We start from the raw sequence: 19,004 nt of genomic DNA, 5'->3' as shown, positions 1-19,004 counted from the left end.
CTTCTCAATATAGATCTTCTTTCATTTTTTCCAGGCTGTATGCCTTTGAACCCTGAATCCTTTAGTGAGCTCTTCAGGGGAGCTTCCACTTACTCTGTATCTACCAGAATTAATTTTCCATTTTACTGTTCTAGTTTTGAGATCATGACTCTAGATTTTTAAATCTGGCAACTACTTTATAGTAAGCAATCAACACAACTAGGTGGCTCTACATTTCTGTAGGAAGAGCTGCTTACTCTAGGTAAGTATGGCATAAGTCCTTTTAAGCCATGTTTTCTTAAGGTCTAGGAGGACTCCTCTCCTTCTTCCAAATGAAAGTCTGTGGGCTTGGTGTCAGACAAGCATTCCCAGGATAACTCACAGAAACTTTTCAGCTTCTACAATGCTTGGTACTGCCATGTGCACTGGGGGAAGCTGCTGCCCAATGAAAGGTTATGGAGAACGTGAAGGGCCTATCTCCTATGAGGCAGGACTTGAGAATCTATCCCGCTTCCTCCTTGTCAGCCTACTGGCTTTGAAATGTCATATTCCTGTACAGATGCTGTGGAAGACTGCCTGTATGGCAATGGCCCAGCTACTGTGGCTTGGCCTCATCCCAGAGGGACCAGACACTTACTGGTCATCATATGGGGGACTGTGCAGATATGCACAGAAGGTACTTCAGAATTCCTCCTTGTTACTTACTATGACCCATGTCATAAATTCAAAAAAGCCTGGATTTGAAATTGGAGGTAGTCCTCACTCACTAGTGCTAGCTTGTGAGATCTGATCTACATTAACAACACTAGCACATGTCACGTTGTGGATTGGATTTGGTACACTGTTCTGCCTACTTAAGAGTCATACTGGTTTTATGTATTGCTAGTAAACATATATGGGGTTCAGCTATGGAATTCAAAGTTAAAAAACTCCAAGGATGTCATATCTGGCAGAAGACGTCAGAACAGACCCCTGTCATAGCCACAAGGCACAAGTATTGATATTTTTTTTTTCCTCCACTGGGACATGGATTATTTGGAGGGGCAGAAATCAGACATCTGCCTTTGGCTTTCCCCAGCAAAGGCGGTGAACAGCAGGGCAACAAAGTGCACAAAAAAACCTCCTGGAGTACCTCCATACAGAGCTTGATATTTCTGTGACATCACAATGTAGGATTTACTAACAATATGTAAATACTTTATCTGTAATCAGTTTTTCTTTTTACTTTTTTTGTTTTCTTCCATGGTGATGTGACAATTTTTATCTCTTCTAGCATTCTAGTATATATTAATTTACTAGATTAAAATTTATTTTAAAATTAATTAATTTAAATTACATTTAAAAAAAAAATCTAGTAAAGAATTGCCTATGTCTGTTTTGGGATTCTGGTTCAGAACATATCAAGATAGGAAGAAACTTTGAGCAGGAGGCTGCCTTTAGAAGTTAGATTATTTAAGTATAGTCAGTTTAGCAGTTGTTCTAAAGGAGTGGAGGTGCCTCAAGCCCCAATACTTCCCTAATAGCTGAGCAGAGATTTTTTTTTTTGTAAAGGTGTTAGAAGAAGATATCTTTATCGTGTAGTACACAAATGTCTCAGAACTATAGGTCAGAGTTTGTCTTTTCATTTGCATTTATCAGTATAAGTCCTATAAGCTGTGTTTCCAACTTCTTTTCAGGTAGAACCCAGAACAAAAATACATGAAACTGATATCTGTAAGAGAATCCTGTTTGAAATTACAGTAGTTTAACTTGTCTGTTTTAGCACAGGACTAAACTTTGTGACACTAATTTTAAATTGTGCTATTGCAAGTTCAGATTAAAAATTCAGGTAAACTCACCATAAAAAATGTTCAAGGTACAATGCTTAAGGTATCTCTGAATTTTATGAAATATAGTGCAGGGACTACAGTACTGAAAACACTTTTAGTTTTTTATTATGGTTTTGTTTGACTCTTCATATTTTGTTTCAAACAGTGGAATTATTAATCAGCAAATGCTTCAGATATATCTGGTTTGAGCTAGTTTCGGGGGTTGGGTTTTTTCCTTTTAATTTTTGTCAGTAACCTTGCCCCTGCCACCCTGGGTCCTTAGTAGTTTTTCATGTCTGGCAGAGATGTGAATTTGAGGAGTGGAAACTCTTGAAGGGGAGAGAAGAAGCTGAATCAAAACCAGTAACTCATTCTCAAAACTTGTTTTTCTTCATCCCCACCTTCCCTCTTCCTTTTACCTCTACACTTTCTAATGCCCATGTCATCTGGTTGAACTGGTTTGTGAAAGAATAAAACCGATACTGTAATATAAGTTTAGATTTTGAAGTAAATGATTTATTAATAAAATGTTTGTTATTACATGAATGATAGTTTGCCATATCTCTTGCAGACCTACATTTCTCCAAGCGCTGCTATATTTAAAGCAGAAGAGGTTGGTGAAGAAACAGAGGCTATGCTGAACAACATGAGAGTTTATGGAACATGTATCATCATTCTGATGGCCATAGTAGTGTTTGTGGGAGTAAAGTATGTCAACAAGCTTGCACTAGTCTTCCTTGCCTGTGTGATTCTCTCCATTATTGCCATATATGCTGGAGTTATTAAGACTGCTTTTGACCCACCTGACTTTCCGTAAGTACAATATCTTTAAGTAGTGTGGGACATTTAAAAAAAAAAAAAAGTGGGGGGAAGGAATACCTACTGTAACTATTTCACTTTTTAAGCTAAACTTCAAAATACAAGCACATTGGCTTCAGTGGTAGGTTTTATGTGTTTTAGGCAACTATGTGCTCATTTGTTATTCTGAGTTACCTATCTGAATCTTTCTCTCATTGTTTGTAAGACATGATACTCTGGAAAAATGTTCTTTCGTGCTTAAAGTTACTGACCATTATTTTATCCACACCTAAAGAACAGGAAGGTGGTTTTTACTGACAGTAAATATAGCTGCTTTAGCTGAAGAATTAAACTAAAAACCTATAGAATAGAGTAAAAACTTCAAGAAAATGTTGTAGCTATGAACGATAGTTATGAAAGAAACATACTTTCAAACTTTCTTTGTCATGAGGAAACTTTTGAAACTTCCATTTCTCCCTACTTAAAAGGGAGACATTGCAATGTTAAATTCATTTATGTTTGTGAAGGCTTTCTACCTTCTTGTTAATAAAATAAAATCTTATTGTTGTCAGACATGGCATATTTCTTCTCAACACCATTAGCTTGTACCTCTCTTAGCTCACTAAGAATTACTTCCGTCCAGTTACTAGATGCATTTTTGTGCATCTTTTTTTGTTTGGAGAGAAAACAAAATGATACTGCTCAACACATTAGCAGAATAGCCTGGTAACTTTTATTATGAAGTGCCATCTTATGCAGGACTGAAGTTATCCTTTGCTGTATGATCGTTACAGATTCCATAGTACTTTGAAATGTTGATGGTTGCGTTACGAACTAAGCATTAAAGCAGTGTTTGTGGACTGTACTGTAAAATGATACCAAGTCTTCTATTAGAAAAATAAGTGTTCAAAACTGACATTTTTCTGATGAAAACTTGAATTTCTAAGAAACTGTAGCTTCTAGTAGGGAAGTACTTAACTGTTTTAGTCACCTATAATAGGTATGTCATGGTTTAACCCCAGCCAGCAACTAAGCACCACGCAGCCACTCACTCACTCCCCCCCCATCCAGTGGGATGGGGGAGAAAATCGGGAAAAGAAGTAAAACTTGTGGGTTGAGATAAGAACGGTTTAATAGAACAGAAAAGAAGAAACTAATAATGATAATGATAACACTAATAAAATGACAACAGTAGTAATAAAAGGATTGAAATGTACAAACAATGTGCAGGGCAATTGCTCACCACCCGCCGACCAACACCCAGCCAGTCCCCGAGCGGCGAATCCCCACCCCCCCCTTCCCAGTTCCTAAACTAGATGGGACGTCCCATGGTATGGAATACACCGTTGGCCAGTTTGGGTCAGGTGCCCTGGCTGGGCATGAGAAGCTGAAAAATCCTTGACTATAGTCTAAACACTACTGAGCAACAACTGAAACCATCAGTGTTATCAACATTCTTCACATACTGAACTCAAAACATAGCACTGTATCAGCTACTGGGAAGACAGTTAACTACATCCCAGCTGAAACCATGACAAGGTAAAAGAGGGTTTATCTGAATATGTAACTTAGGTAAGTCTTATTACCAAGTTCCTGGAAACCTTATCTATGGCTGCTACTGTGATGTATTATTGTTTTGGGAAAAAAAGATAATAAAGAAAGGTTATCTTCCAATAAATATAATTGTTCACATTTTGGCCAGTCTGCCTCAAAATGAGAAACTCAAGTGTGGTTTTATATTACAGTAAAGCTGATCTGGTGGTGAGCTGGTCACCAAAAAGACCAACTTCCACTCAACTGGTTAGTTAGGTTGGCATCACTAACCTCCATTAGGTTTGGCCATTGTATAGATGGTAAAATAGTTTACCTCCTGATCTCCCAGTTGAATCAAACTGGAATAAGTTTCCATGGGTTGAATCAACTCACCCTGCTGCTATAGGGTCACCAAATCAATAGCAATTAAAAAGAAAAATGAGCAAGGCAAGTGGCAAGAAGATCTTATTAGCAGCAGCTTTCTGTTAAATCTGCTCAATTTCCATGTGATGCCATACCCTGAAGCTGTACTGGTGTCCTGTACTCTTCTCGAGGCATCTACTCTTAACTGCTGTCAGAAACAGGACATTGTACTAGGTCAATATTTTGCTTGGCTTAGTATACTTGTTCTAATGCTGAGTGATATGTTTTTACTGTTTTGTTATCAGCTGCTTAACTGAGCTCCTTTGGAAGTATTAGATGTGTACTATGTGTTCTTTGACATATCTGCTTAACGTGAATGTTTTATTTGATGTTCCTTCCTTTGTCTTCATAGATACTATACATAATTTCATTATTAATCAAGCCTGGAATAGATATCTCCTAAACATATTTTGTGTAGCTTAGCAAAGAAATGTTCCTAGACCCTTAATATTCTTTGCTGTTAGGAGTTTGCTTTTTGCAAACTGTTCTGAGTTTTCTAATTTTCTTTCATTTCTGAGTGTTTTAATTGCTTCCTGCTATGTGATTCTTTAATTTGTACTCCCATCAATGTTTTAAATTTTGCTGTTTAACCCTCCTGGCTTATTACCTACATTTTAGATTTTAATATTTTTGAGGGCCATCTACAATATTTATTTGCTAGAAAAGGGCATGACATACTTGCTTAGTCTTACTTCTGTATTTTCTTGGTCAGGCTCATCGTTACATTAAGTATTACTTAATTTCACTTCTTTCTTGTAGGACTGAATGAGTCACAATTTCTGTTATTTAGTGGCCAAGTTGCTTGAGTTGATTGTATTTTCCAAAGAATAAATCACAAGGCAAAATAGCTATTAATACCTTAAAGTAGAAATGTTTGAACAGTGGTTTAAAGATTACTGATTATAGTTTTATATGCAGAGACTATGTACTGTTTTAGTAGATGTAGTACAGGCTATAAGATAGGTACTATAAATAACAAGTTTCTGAAGAAGTCTAATGGACAAAAAATGGTTTAATGCACAACACTATATTGAAGGATCACTGTTTTTATTTTTTTGTTTATAGTATCTGTCTCCTTGGAAACCGTACATTGTCAAAACGCAGCTTTGATGTCTGTGCCAAATTTACTGAAAGCAATAATGAAACAAAGACTACAACTTTGTGGCGCCTCTTCTGTGATAGTTCTTTGCTTAATGCTACATGTGATGACTACTTTAGTCTCAATAACGTAACAGAAATTCAAGGGATTCCAGGAATAATGAGTGGAGTTCTAGCTGGTAAGTTGGAAAGCGCAGTGATTTAAAAATTTTTGGACATTATTAATTTGACCTGTAGCTGTTCAGTAATGTAGTGGTCTAGCCTGTCACTACTTCTGTAGCTTTAGTCTGTTTGTGTGAAAGATTGCTACCTGGAGCATGCTTCCTCCTATAAAGTTTCCATCTGGTTTTAGAAGCTTAGTATCAAATGCTTTACTTTGGGGGTTATTGGAGTTTTATAGGCACTCTTTCAAAAGCCATTGTTCTATCAAAAAAAAAAAGTAGGAAAGTGTTTATCACAGCTCACTTTTCTTTTTTAAAGGGTTTAGCTCTTTTGTATGTTAAATCCACTTATTTCGGTAAGCTGTTCGTGAATACATTCTCAAGTTCTCCTGAGGGAAACCTTGTTTCCAATTTACAGGTGGTACACTGAGGAATGAAGTTCTGTAGCTCGTCCAGTGCAATACATCAAGTTAGTGATGGGTTTGGAGAGAAGCAGTCTTCCTAGCTCTCAGTCTAGTATTTGGACAGGAGATGTTCTACGAAGTGTATAGATTTTCTTCTGTTTACATTCCTGTATGGTTATGGCAGCTTGGGATTCCAATTGCACTGGCTCATAAGATTAATTTTGGATATGTAATGGATTGTATTGTATACAAGCAAAGAATGTTTCCAGGGATGAAATGCATGTTCTGATACCTCTCCCCTGCTTCCCCTTAAAATAAGGTTTGATTTATATAAATATGCATCTCTACATAGGGACACTAGGCAATCACTACTGCTATAGTAATTTAGTTTAAATTATCAAATATAAAGTGTACAAATACATAAAAAGATATTAAATGAAGCATAAGCTTTTCTGAATCTAAATTTGTATCTTTAAAAAAAAAAAATCACTCAATTTCCTCAATGAAAAATGAAATTCTTTTCGATTGAAATGTTTGCTACAAGAAATGAGACCTAGGGTTTGTACAACGCATTTTATAATTTACCACATGCATATCTACAACGTTTCCTGAATATTTTTACATTTCCTGCCCCAGCGCAGAAGACAACTGTGTTCTCATTTTTTCGCTACAGAGTAAGCTTTAAACTGCTGGTTTGCTTTTGGAGGTTTCAGGCTGAGTACCAATTTTTCTTCTTTTGGAAAAACGTGCTTTGATTGTGTTCACCGATTAACATTTCTTTGAAGTAGCACTACTATATAGAGGTGCTTTTCACTATCCTAGTGTCATGTAATACTAAGACCAAATTAAGTGGATTGCCTGTCCTGCTTGCTGAGTGTGAGCTCACATTCTGATACCTGATGTAAACTTGAACTTGACTGGCAAAGATTTCTCAAGGAGGATTTTCTTCTGCTGGTGGCATAAGTTCTGCTTTGTGTGAAGACTTTGCAGCTGCAGACTTTGCACATTTAAGTCTCTTGAGCTGTGGCTGGGAATGCTCAGTTATCACTCCTTGGTGTTTCAGGAAACGTGTGCTAAGTCCTCACACCATTTACTGGGCTCTTGCATACAGTATGTATGCATTTCTTACACACCTTCCATGAATGCTGTCCTAACAACAATAATAAATCATTCTACAAATAGCTAACTGAACACACCCATGAATGTGGACCTCACAATAGCAAAATAATTCTGGAAATAGCTTTAATCAACATTGTTCTGCTTCATGGTAGCATGTTGTTGGGTTAGATACGCTGTACCACACCTTGTTTATGTGTCCCCAAATGTTCCTAGAGGAGCCTCTGCAGCCCATGAATGGTCCTAGAAAGGAAACCTACCTCCCCACAAATGTCCGGATGCTTCTGAAAAGTGACTCTCTTTCCTCACTCTAACTTTCAAGTCCACTTGGATTCTTACTTTTGGGAAAAATGAGCACAGGGAATTAGCATAACAAAGCTCTGTGTGACATCTTATGAAAGGAGAAAGTGAGTTCTGTTTTACAAAATCTCTAAGCTGATTTTACCCGCTCATGCTGGCATAAACACTTCCACAATAAGAGTTGTATGCATTGGAGCGCTTGGGCCATTGTCACTTCTGTGTCATACTGAATAAAGGACATAGGCTGTTGAGTCCTCATTCAGTATTTAGTGCTTTTGATTGGCAGTGACAAACTGATTTTTGGACTTTCTTTTTATGCTCCGTAAGGAGTGGATGCTAATTTGGACATCTTGTCTATATGTCACTTATCAAATCTTTGTTAAAATTCCTGAAACTTAAAATTCTCGTGGTTCTTTAAGTCGTCTTTTTTATGGCTTCAGTCTTATCTCTGGATCAGTTTGTTATTCCTCTTCATTTGAATGAACTAAGACACATAGCACTCTGTAGCAATTAATACTTTCTTTTTAATCTTTGTTCTTCTGTCTCTTATGTTTCTCATGCATGCTTCCATACATGCTTACCAATTGTAAGATTTCTGTTACAAATTTGGGTAGGAGTACCCTATCTTTGGCCACTTATGGAGATTCAGAGTCAATCTCCTGTTGTGCTCAAGGTAACCTTTTGCTATTGTGAAGGATTAGAATACTGTACCTAATTCACTGAATTGTACTGGATGGCTGAAAATTGGCTATCAGATCCATCATCGTGGTGGTCCATGGGAATTGTTTATTTCTGTGGTGTAAAATCCTTTGGCTCTTTGACAGAGAGGGAGAGTATCTACTTTGTTTCCTCATACAAGATAAGACAACTTTTCTCATTTTAAAATAAGAATCAGTGTTGGATGTTCTCACCATCTTGTCAAGGGGCACAACAGTGTTTCCACAAATGTAAGCTCTCAAAAGCTACTGGTTCTTTGACCAATCTTCATCAAACAAGCATTCTTACTGTTGGGGGGAATTTGAGCCACATTCTGCTGGTTTTTGCTTGCTTTGGGTTTTTTTGCTTATCAATTCTCTTCTGGAGTCTGGTTACTCTGCTTTTGTCACCATGTGGAATACCTTCGCCATGAAAGGCTGAGTCCTGAACTGTTGTCCAGGGTTATCCTGTACACCAGGTCTCAAAGAACTCAAGTTACTGCTAAGTAGCATTTCTTTTTTGACCTGCTCCTCAAAATATAAGAACAAGAAATATGAATATATGCTAAGATTGCTTGAACCTGGAGATAATAGTTTCCTTATTTTTTTTCACAATACATCCTGATAATACATTGCACAGACATATGGATGTAAGTGGATGTTCTAGAAATACATTAGAATTTAATTCTTTAACTAAATCTTTCTTTAATGGAAAAGAAAATCTTGTATGACACATCCTATACACTACTGCATTTCCACTGGCATACAGTGGGAATGTCCACAAGTTACAATTGGTATTGATCGTATGATGCTGCATTCATGGCTTTATAAGGAAACGTTGGGAAATGTCATGATTTTTTTGTAAGAAAAGCCACCTGATTCATAAAACTATTGTATTCTCACTACTTGATATCCTGAAACAGAGAAATGACTCTGGCTCTTGTTTCCTCCCCCCTGCCTTGTAGATAATTTGTGGAGTGCCTATTCAGAAAAAGGATCAATAGTTGAGAAAAAAGATCAGCCATCAGTTGCTGGATCAGAAGACACAAAAATGGGTGGACTCCCTTATGTTTTTACAGATATCATGACCTACTTCACAATGCTTGTAGGGATTTATTTCCCATCTGTGACAGGTAGGCACAGCTATTTTTCTTGAGTGAGGATGTGTACTTACAGCTGAAAAAAAGATTATTTTGTGTGTGAATGTTTATTGATGACACGTGAGATTGCTAGTCTGTGTGTCCGAGTTTTGTGTACCTAAAACTTTCTGGTACTAGAGAGACATAGCTGGTGGCTGGTTATTTTAGGGGGTTATAGGACTTAAACAAGGAATCAGTTTAAGTGGTATTTTCTGTGTCTGGAAAGAAAACAAAAGTTCCGTGTGTCACTAAATGCTTATTCAAATAAGATGCATACATTTATAATATTATAATCTTCAAATGCATGAGAGAACAGTTAAGTATTAAAATTATTGTTTCAAGTATTCAAGCCATGAGCCGCCTGTGATTTGTTTATATAGCCAATATTTTTTTGCAACTGTAACTAGTAGAGGCTTTTTTTTGTCAAGCTTAAAGGTAGATTAGTTGTATATAATTTCCGTCAGGTCACATTTGACTGAAATAACCAAAGATACTTTAGAAGAAAAGTCACAGCTCAAGCAATTGTAATATGAAGTAATTTTTCCCTCCTGTCACAGCATGTGCCAGAAAAATATTTTTGTTCTCTTGTTAGATTCAAACAAGGATGTGTACATGTGGTTTCCTAGCCATTCTTCTTGTACTTCCTACCCACTCCTTTCTTTTTTGTTTCTATATTTTTATTTAGTTTATTGATTTGCTTACATATCTTAGTATGTATGGTCTGTTTAGTAGAAAGTTAGTGCATTTGGTCACACTGGCTAAAATTGCCAAATCTCATTAGTTTATAACATCCATCCCAACATTTTGCTGCTCCTTATATTTCCCCATTTAAAAAATTATTCTGAAGTTATATTTGAAAAATAATTTTTTCATTTTTATATCTGTCTCTTGAGCTTTCTGAAATTTGTTCAGCCAACAATGCGTGGTAACACAAATTTCTGAATAAAATGATGGTATAAATTGAGGATTTGTGCAGTATTATAATACATTTCTGTAGCCTGCTCCATTGGTAATGATGTGTTAAATCAGGCTTAAAGCTAAATGTTCCTATTCTATTAGTTATTTACATGGAATTAGTATTAATTGTTTTTGACATATAAATTTGGTCTCTCTTTAAGGTATTATGGCAGGTTCAAACAGATCTGGAGATCTTAAGGATGCTCAGAAATCTATTCCTACTGGAACAATTTTGGCTATTTCAACCACGTCTTTTATTTGTATCCTTTATGCTGTAACTTTTTTTTTTTTCCTAGTGTGAGTTCTGTAGGTATAACAGTATAGTTTTTTCATTGAAAAGTTACTTGAGTATAAAATGAACGAAATCTAAACTGAAAATATAATTGTCTACAATATAATTTATAACTATTATTAAAATACCTCAAACTTTATTTGTATATGTAAATATTTATATATATATTCCATATTCTACTAGTGCTTCAAATTCCAAAATCTAATTGATGTTTTTAGTTAAGTGATGTAGAGGGGTTTAGCATCATGCTTCATCTGGCAGATTGCTTTGTTGTTATATTCAGTATAACCAGTGAAAATTTTAAAGCAAACTACGAGTAATAAAAATTGTTAGTCCTTCAATACCTAGAAGACACAGATGCTTATTTGTATGAGAAAATATCTGTTCTGTTGCATGATGTATGACCTGGCTACTTCCAAGACTTCACAAATCAGCTATGCATCAAAAGCAGTTGTAGAGACCATAAACTAAAAAGTTGTAGCAGGGAAGAATTAAAAATAAACAACTACAAAACAACCAGAACAAACAAAACGCACCCCCCCACACACACACACTTTTTGTTATCATGGACACTTTGATCTCATACCTGGGTGAAAAATGGTGTGTTTTCTCTTTCTATGTATATGATTATTTATAGTGTAATCTTCCTTCAGTCTTAGTAATAGATCTCTCCTGTATAGTGTTGTTCGGTGCCTGTATAGAAGGTGTGATATTAAGAGATAAGTAAGTGGTATTCAACTTCTAATTTTACAGGAAGTATGTATGTTCATGGGTTATGTTAGTAGGACTTATTAATGGCTCTTTTGGGAAATATCTGTCATATTTTTTTCTTTTGCCTAGTTTAAAACTGGAGGGAAAGTCTATCTGCTAACCTGAGATAACCTGACCAGTTTTTGCAGCTATCGGCTGTATCCCTTCAAGAAGCAGAATCTAAAATTAATGTTTGAAGTAGAACTGTCCCTAGTAAGATGTTCCTGAGAAAGAAAATTATAGGTAGTGTTTGTGGGGGTAAGAGGAATGGTATTACTTTGGGAGAAGTAATATGCTCCTGAGGAACAAAGACAGAAAAAGATTTTTTGACAGTTACATGACAAGGAGAGTTCATGAGAGAGACTGCAATGCACAATCAGGCCTATAATTTCCACTGGATGTATGACTTATTTTTTGATTTAAGAGATCAGTTGTAGATCAGGACTCGTGTCAGTTTTCACCCATGTTATTACCTGAGGGTATTTGAAGCACATTATGAAGCAAGAAGGGAATAAACGTAATGGAGATAAGCATGAATGGAATCTCCAGGTTTTGATAAATTTCTCCCTTAGGAGAAGTTGACTAAGATGAATCTGTTGGCAGGTTTCACATTTGTTTCCTTGCTGGTGTCTGGTTTTCTTTTCTACTAAGGTCCAAGTTTGCTTTCGGTGATGAAGCGGTAGCATTAGGATATTGTTTGGAAGGGGATGGAGATGGTGCCGAGACAACTTATTTCAAAACACAGGCTTTTAGTTTCGAAGGAAAACCATAAGTTAAAAGATAGATTCTAATCAAAGCTAATACAAGAAGCAACAGGGCATCATTTTTACTTTAAAATGGTATTGCCACATCAGTGAAATTCTCAATTTTCTTTTTCTTCAAAGTAAATATACATACTGAATCAAGCAGACATGTAAGAAACAGTAAATGAATTTTGAATTATAAATTAATGCAGAGCCAATATCTATAAACTCACATTTTTGAAAGTAACATATTTGAAATTTACTGGGGCAGGGTGGTAGAATTTTGCAAGCTGTGAGTGCAGGTGATCTGTCACTAGAGTAGGATGCATTGTAGCAAGAGCATTGAATCCATGTTCGTTCTTTTACAATGCTGCCAGCATAACAGTAAAACATATGGATTTTGGTCTGGTTTAAAGACTGTTTTGGGTTTGTGGGTTTTTTTCCATTATGGATTGTCATATCTGCCATGAGGAAAAAGTAGGTTGTACATCTTTCAGTGTTAGTCTTTCATCTTTTCAAGTTGTTCCTACCCTGTGTTTAAAACACAGGCATTAGAATTTGAATTGAGAATGAATGTGCAGCTGTATAAATGTCATCATAGAAAGATAATATGGTTTTTTTCCTCCTATATTTTTAAAGGGTGTGTTTTCCCCTTTTTCCATCTGCCAAAAATAGTGTGTAGCCATGCATCCAAGCTTGGGCATAACGCAAGAGTTTGAACATTGTCTGATTACATTAACCTGATTACTACGGTTTTTGGCCCTGTTTAAGACCAGGCCTGAAAAAAGATAAAGCATTTAATTTGTCTTAGTCTGTAGCCTTTTCTTTTTTCTGGTGTTTATTTTGAAAAACCTGAAAACATTGGGGGGAAAAGAAGAAATTACGCTATCACATTGTAGATAGCCTTAAAGTTGATTTTGGCTGCTTACTAACAAAACTAAGATGAACTACAAGAAGTTTACTTGTTTTTAAAACAAAAACATCAGGTTGAGGGTGGGGATGGGGCAGAAATAACCTTTTTGTAGTTTACCCAAGATGTCCATAAATGAACATAAAGTTAATTATCTTTAAAAAAAGAAAAAAGTGGCATTGGATAGGACACTTGAGACTGTAATGAAAGCACCTCTTCCTGACTTCTACCTGCTTGTTTGCCTAGTCACTTAAAAAAATGCATCAGGCGGCATGATAGCAGAAGGCATGTGGATAACTTGAGATGATTGTGTCTAGTAGTTTCTCTAGTTACTTGTCTATGTCAGTGTCACACTACCAAAAGGAAAGCCTAATACTTTGTTTTGCAAATCTCCTGCTTATGCCCCTGTCAGTGTCACACTATTAAAAGGAAAGGCTAATACTTTGGTTTGCGAATCTCCTGCGTATGCCCCAGCGTATACCTGTATTACTTGTAGAACAGACTTCTGTAACCTAGTTCCTAACAGTCACAAGGATCTAAAGGATGCATATGTAAATACTTTTCCTATTGCTATTAATTCTGTAAAGTTTGCCAAGATACCTGGTAATTGCTGCATGTCTGATTAGAGGCAGCACTTACAATGAATCAACTATAATATGTTTTCTTTAAAACAGCAGAATAAAAAGAAATTGGTTGGTTGGGAAATCCTATAGTGCATACTGTGACATGGTGTTTGTTGTTGAAAAGTGCTGTTGTCCAAAAAGATTGAAATGTGGGTATTGAAGCTATAGTAAAAGTTACTTTAATGCTTACTGATTATTTTTTTTTCTCCCCCCCCCCCCCCCCCCCCCCGGGCCATTCCCTAAGGTTTGGAGAAGCAGTTGATGGAAATCTAGTGGTTGGTACACTGGCCTGGCCTTCTCCGTGGGTTATTGTAATCGGTTCATTCTTTTCAACGTGCGGTGCTGGTCTTCAGAGTCTCACTGGTGCACCCCGTCTGTTGCAGGCCATTGCAAGAGATGGCATTGTACCATTTCTTCAAGTGAGATTTTTTTTTTTTTTCTTTACAGTACTTCAAATATGGCTTATATTTTGACAAAAAAATCAGGCATTAATTCTGCTATTCCTGTAGAACTGTGAGGAACAGATTTGGGGCTCAGTTGTAATTGTGCACAATAACAGATCAAGCTGCTGTAGGACAAAGTTTGAATGTGGATACTTCTGTGCAATACAATTTAATTATTTTTGTTCTTACACATAAAAGTTAGTGGTTCAAAACTGAGAATATAAGTCTTCTATAAGTGGAAATAAATGAACTAAGAAGCAACTAACAACTGAACTTCTTGATTCCAGGCTGTGCTTACAACCTGTATTTGTGAACAGAGTTGATTTAATCTCAATATGGAACTGCATGATACTTCTTGTATCATAGAGATACAATTCTAATTTTTATTCATTTTTGTAAGCTAAATGAAGTCAACAGAGATGTAACAATAGAATTATATCCCATGACTTGGAACATTAAGATTGTTCTGACATCCCTGTGCATGTTTTTAAAAATAAATCAATCAGATTTTTCTCAAAGGAAGTGAGTAAGCTGGCAAACAGAAGAAGAGAGAGCTGTTGCTGGAAGATCTTTAATTAATTAATGGGCTGTATCTGCAAAAACTAGACAACTAGACTTGAGTTAAAAATAAATAAATAAAATTCAAAAAGAGGATAAAGTCTAGAGAGCAAAGCTGTGATTTCTGTGGTAAAGTTTGGAGTTTGAAGGCCTACCTCCAATTGCCAAGAATAACATTGTGCTGTGCAACTGTTGGCTAACCTACCAAGAACAGGTTCAAGTATAAAAACCAGGATTATGTCTGAGTAACTATGAATATTTTGGGAACAGAGTTATGGCACAGTCGTCAAATTTAGCACACAGAAAGAAACTGCAGATAGCTCTGACACTGAAGGTAGCTAGGGCTGAGTTTAGGAGACTAGGCTGTTCTGTATGGAGAGAGTCCTGAGGGTGATTTGGAGCACTTGTTTGTGTTTATATATCTCTTTGAGAGGCTTATGTAATTATTTTGATACCCAAGTTATATAACCAAACTTATGTTTGAGTCTTCCTTACTGTACCCACACTTATCTCTGGAGTCTCGATCAGATGTGTGCTCCAGGTCACTGTCTCGCATCTGAGGTTGGTGTAGTACGTTATGTTAAAAATGGGCTATTACTCTTGGTGAATAACTTAAGAGTCTATTCTGAGATATCTATATCTTCAGTGAGTGCTAGGTATAGGATAGCAGCAGCTTGGTTTGGTGCCTGAGTTTGAGGGAAGCCTACAATGAGTCAACACATTGATATGTGACTTGAGAAAATTCCTGAGCTAGGCTGTGCCTAGGACTATTATGAATGATGGGTTAGCTGGAGAATTTGTGTGGGGTTGGAGGGGGGAACATCTGAGGAGGAGGGAGATGTGCAGAATATGTGGGAATGGGAAAATGAGAGGAAAGGACTTGTGTGAAGAGGGGGAAGGAGTGCACAGGGAATGGGTTAGAGGAGGTGGTTGAAATAGCTGAGAAGCAAAGCAAAATGGAAGGGGTAATGCTAGTGGCTTTGCGGGGGTGGGTTGTCTTTTGTGTATTGTGGGGGTTTTTGCTAGTTTTTTTTAAAGGCAGATCATACTGCTGTTGCCAACACTTTTCTCAGTCTTTAATCACTTGGTTCCATTGCGCTGCTGCTGCTTCCATGGTCTGTCTGCGAGTGCCTAGTCTCAGTAGGGCTGTATCCTTGATATTTTCTCTTAGGTCCTTCCTTCTCTTGGGCTGGAGGGGTGAACAGTCACTGGAAATGGACACTAGTATTGCTGCTAGGAGCAGGAGCCAGAAGGGTTAATGAATCAAGACATAAACAAGTTAAAAAGACAGCATTTGCTGCTTCTGCAGCCCCTCAGCTGCCACAGCACTTGCAGCAGTGCTGCTGCTAGCAGGAAACGCAACTGCTGCGTCTCCCGTTCTGCTGGCGTGGGTGGCTCTGCACCTACGGTGTTGGCAGCTTGTTCCCTGAGAAAGTTGTATCGCCATTCCCTTGGGTTAGGAGCATCTTTTCTACCGGGGCGGAGAAAGATGATGAGGGTGTGCAAGAATACCAGACATGCTGCTGGTTTATTTCACAGTTGAGAGCAGCGGCATGTTCCCTGACTTTCAAGACCTATACCTGTAACTGGAAATAAATACACTAAGTATCCTGGGTTGGGGGAGCAGAATCATGATGGAGTTTGACTTGAGTGGGAAGGGGTTGTAATGCAATAAATTACAAATGCTGGGTTGTATTGAGAGAGACAAACAAAAAATTTCACTTTTGTCTGAAGTAAAAATTTGGTACTTCCTGAGAGGGTGACAACGTGATTCCATCTTATCAGGGCTAGATTTCAAAGGAGTGAAGAATCAGAAGGAAAAAATTTACATGGTTTGGGAAGTGGGGGAAAGGGAATGCAGGAGAAGCAGGATGTTTGAAGAGGGATTTGAGACTTGAAAAGTGCTTGCAGTTTCAGAGTGATATAGCTGCTGCACGGACAATCAAGGAAATGAATGGAAGTAGGTTAATATGGGGCAAGAATGTGACATAAAAGAAAAAAACAGCATAAGCAGAAAAATTGGCATTTTAATATAAGGGAGGGAAGATTGATGGATGACAGAAAGCTAAGGGAAGGAGACAGTATGGAGAATGAGTGAGGTGAAGAACCTAGATATTTGGAAAGGAAGCCATTATGGAAAATGGGAGTGAGGGTTCAGTCTTTGTAAGCGTGTGGAGGAGAATAAATACGGCTGGAACTTCAGGTGAGGCATTTTGCCATCTATCACCAGTATAGCTGGATAGAATTATCCCCAAAGGAAATTACCACATGCAAAATTATTTTTGGCAGGTCTCTGTGCAGGATAATAGGCTTGCCTTAGTCCTCTTTAAAGATAAATATTTAATGTTTGTAAGTACTGAGATGATGCCTTTTTTGTACGTTACAAAAAATACTGCCCTCAGCTATATTAGCTTTTTATAGACTAAGCATAAATCTCTGATGCATGTGGCTTTGAAGTTACTTAAGACTATTTCAACAGCAACTGCAATAGTACTTTAACATTATGTAGTCATTGCTTATTTTAGTAAACATTTTTCATATTGGAAATGTGTGGGTTTGCAATTTTGTGGCTTTTTGTAGTATAGATTGCTTCATTTTCTTTTAATGACTGTTTGTGATTCCAGTTAAAGCTAGTTTGTGATCTGCACCATATTTCATAACTGTATAATGAACAGCTTTCCCTAATCTTACTGTTTACTTGAACTAGGTATTTGGTCATGGAAAAGCAAACGGAGAACCAACTTGGGCTCTGCTCCTCACTGCTGGTATTTGTGAAATTGGAATTTTGATAGCCTCATTGGACAGCGTAGCACCAATTCTTTCAATGTAAGTATGAATGTGGTGTTTTGTGTTCTTAAGTTAAACAGTATTTTATTTTTCAATTAACTAGGTAATGATTTTTCTTTTTGAAACAATACATGCTAGCCTTTGTTTTCTAACAAGTTAGATTCCTTTTGATCCAGGAGATAATAAGAAACAACAAAATGTTTTGGCTGGAACTAATTTCTAGGCACAAAAAACTTTTTCCATGACAGAGTTGTTGAATGCTGGTAAAAATATGTTCAACTTCTAAAAATCTGGATTTTAAAATTAAAATTCCTGCTATTTTAGCTCAAGTGCATCTAATAGAGATAGAGAAAACAATGTTTTAGGGTATGAACTGAACTTTGTTTTACTGACTTTGTGTTGGAAGTTTATCCCATGTGTTATGGGTTGAACCCAGTAGTCAGCTCGGCCTCACCCAGCCGCTCGCTCGCTCTCCCCGCAGTGTGATAAGGGAGAGAATCGGAAAGGTAAAAGTGAGAAAACTCATGGGTTGAGATAAAGACAGGTTAATAGGTAAAGCAAAAGCTCTGTGCACAAGCAAAGCAGAATAAGGAATTCATTCACCTTTGGTAGGCAGGTGTTTAACCATTTCCAGGAAAGCAGGGCTTCACCATGTGTCACAGTTACTTGGGAAAACAAACACCACGAAGTCCAAATGTCCCCCCTTCTTCCTCCTTTCCCTGAACTCTTACTGTTGAGCATGATGTCATACATTATTGAAGATCCCTTTGGTCCATTGTGGTCAGCTGTGTTGCCTCCCCAAGACTATTTGCTGGTGGGACAGCAAAAAAACCAGAGAAGGTCTTGATGCTGTGTGAGCACTGCTCGGCAACAGCTAAAACATCCCTGTGTTATCAACGCTGCATTGGTTACAAATCCAGAACGTAGCACCATAGGAGCTACTATGAAGAAAATTAACTCTGTGCCAGCCAAAACCAGTACACCATGATTGTCAGTTGTTTGCTATGTTTTCTCTGAAATCTTTGTTTGAGGCTCTATATTATGCTAATACCATGTTTTGAGGCCTAATATTCTACAAATATTAATTTAATCTACGTCTTGTGTTCTTCTGGCTACTGTGAACACAGTGTGCAAGTTCCTACCCTTTTCTGGATTGTGTTTTAATGCAAATCTGTCTAGTTAATTCCTTATTGGAAAATGCTCTTTTTTTTTTCTTAACAGGTTTTTCCTTATGTGCTATATGTTTGTAAATCTGGCTTGTGCAGTTCAGACTCTTTTACGGACTCCCAACTGGAGACCTCGTTTCAAGTATTACCATTGGTAGGGAATATTCCTTCATTCAGAAGTGTTAAAACTAGTTACACAGCCCTAAACTGTTGATTTTCTTGCAATAATAAAACAAAATCTCCTTTCTGATTTAAATGAGGTAGAGTATTCAGTGCATGAATAATCTTAGAACAGCAACATTTGTTTTCATATGTTTGGAA

General features: G+C 37.1%; 1 protein-coding gene across 2 annotated transcripts in view; it reads left to right on the top strand.

Moving 5' to 3' along the window:
• Positions 1–19,004, top strand: part of SLC12A7 (solute carrier family 12 member 7) — a 70,232-nt gene that overhangs the window by 27,394 nt on the left and 23,834 nt on the right. For both annotated transcript variants that reach the window (XM_069809291.1, XM_069809292.1), the window contains exons 7-14: positions 2,359–2,600; positions 5,607–5,818; positions 9,281–9,448; positions 10,573–10,671; positions 11,369–11,426; positions 13,974–14,148; positions 17,438–17,556; positions 18,739–18,837. In XM_069809291.1, the coding sequence (XP_069665392.1) occupies positions 2,359–2,600; positions 5,607–5,818; positions 9,281–9,448; positions 10,573–10,671; positions 11,369–11,426; positions 13,974–14,148; positions 17,438–17,556; positions 18,739–18,837 (1,172 nt within the window). The remainder of the gene's footprint in view (positions 1–2,358; positions 2,601–5,606; positions 5,819–9,280; positions 9,449–10,572; positions 10,672–11,368; positions 11,427–13,973; positions 14,149–17,437; positions 17,557–18,738; positions 18,838–19,004) is intronic.

Source organism: Haliaeetus albicilla, chromosome 21 (assembly GCF_947461875.1).
Source record: "Haliaeetus albicilla chromosome 21, bHalAlb1.1, whole genome shotgun sequence".
In the NCBI taxonomy this organism is placed as follows: Eukaryota; Metazoa; Chordata; class Aves; order Accipitriformes; family Accipitridae; genus Haliaeetus; species Haliaeetus albicilla.
The sequence above is the reverse complement of the archived record's forward strand: the minus strand, read 5'-3'. Positions and strand labels throughout refer to the sequence as shown.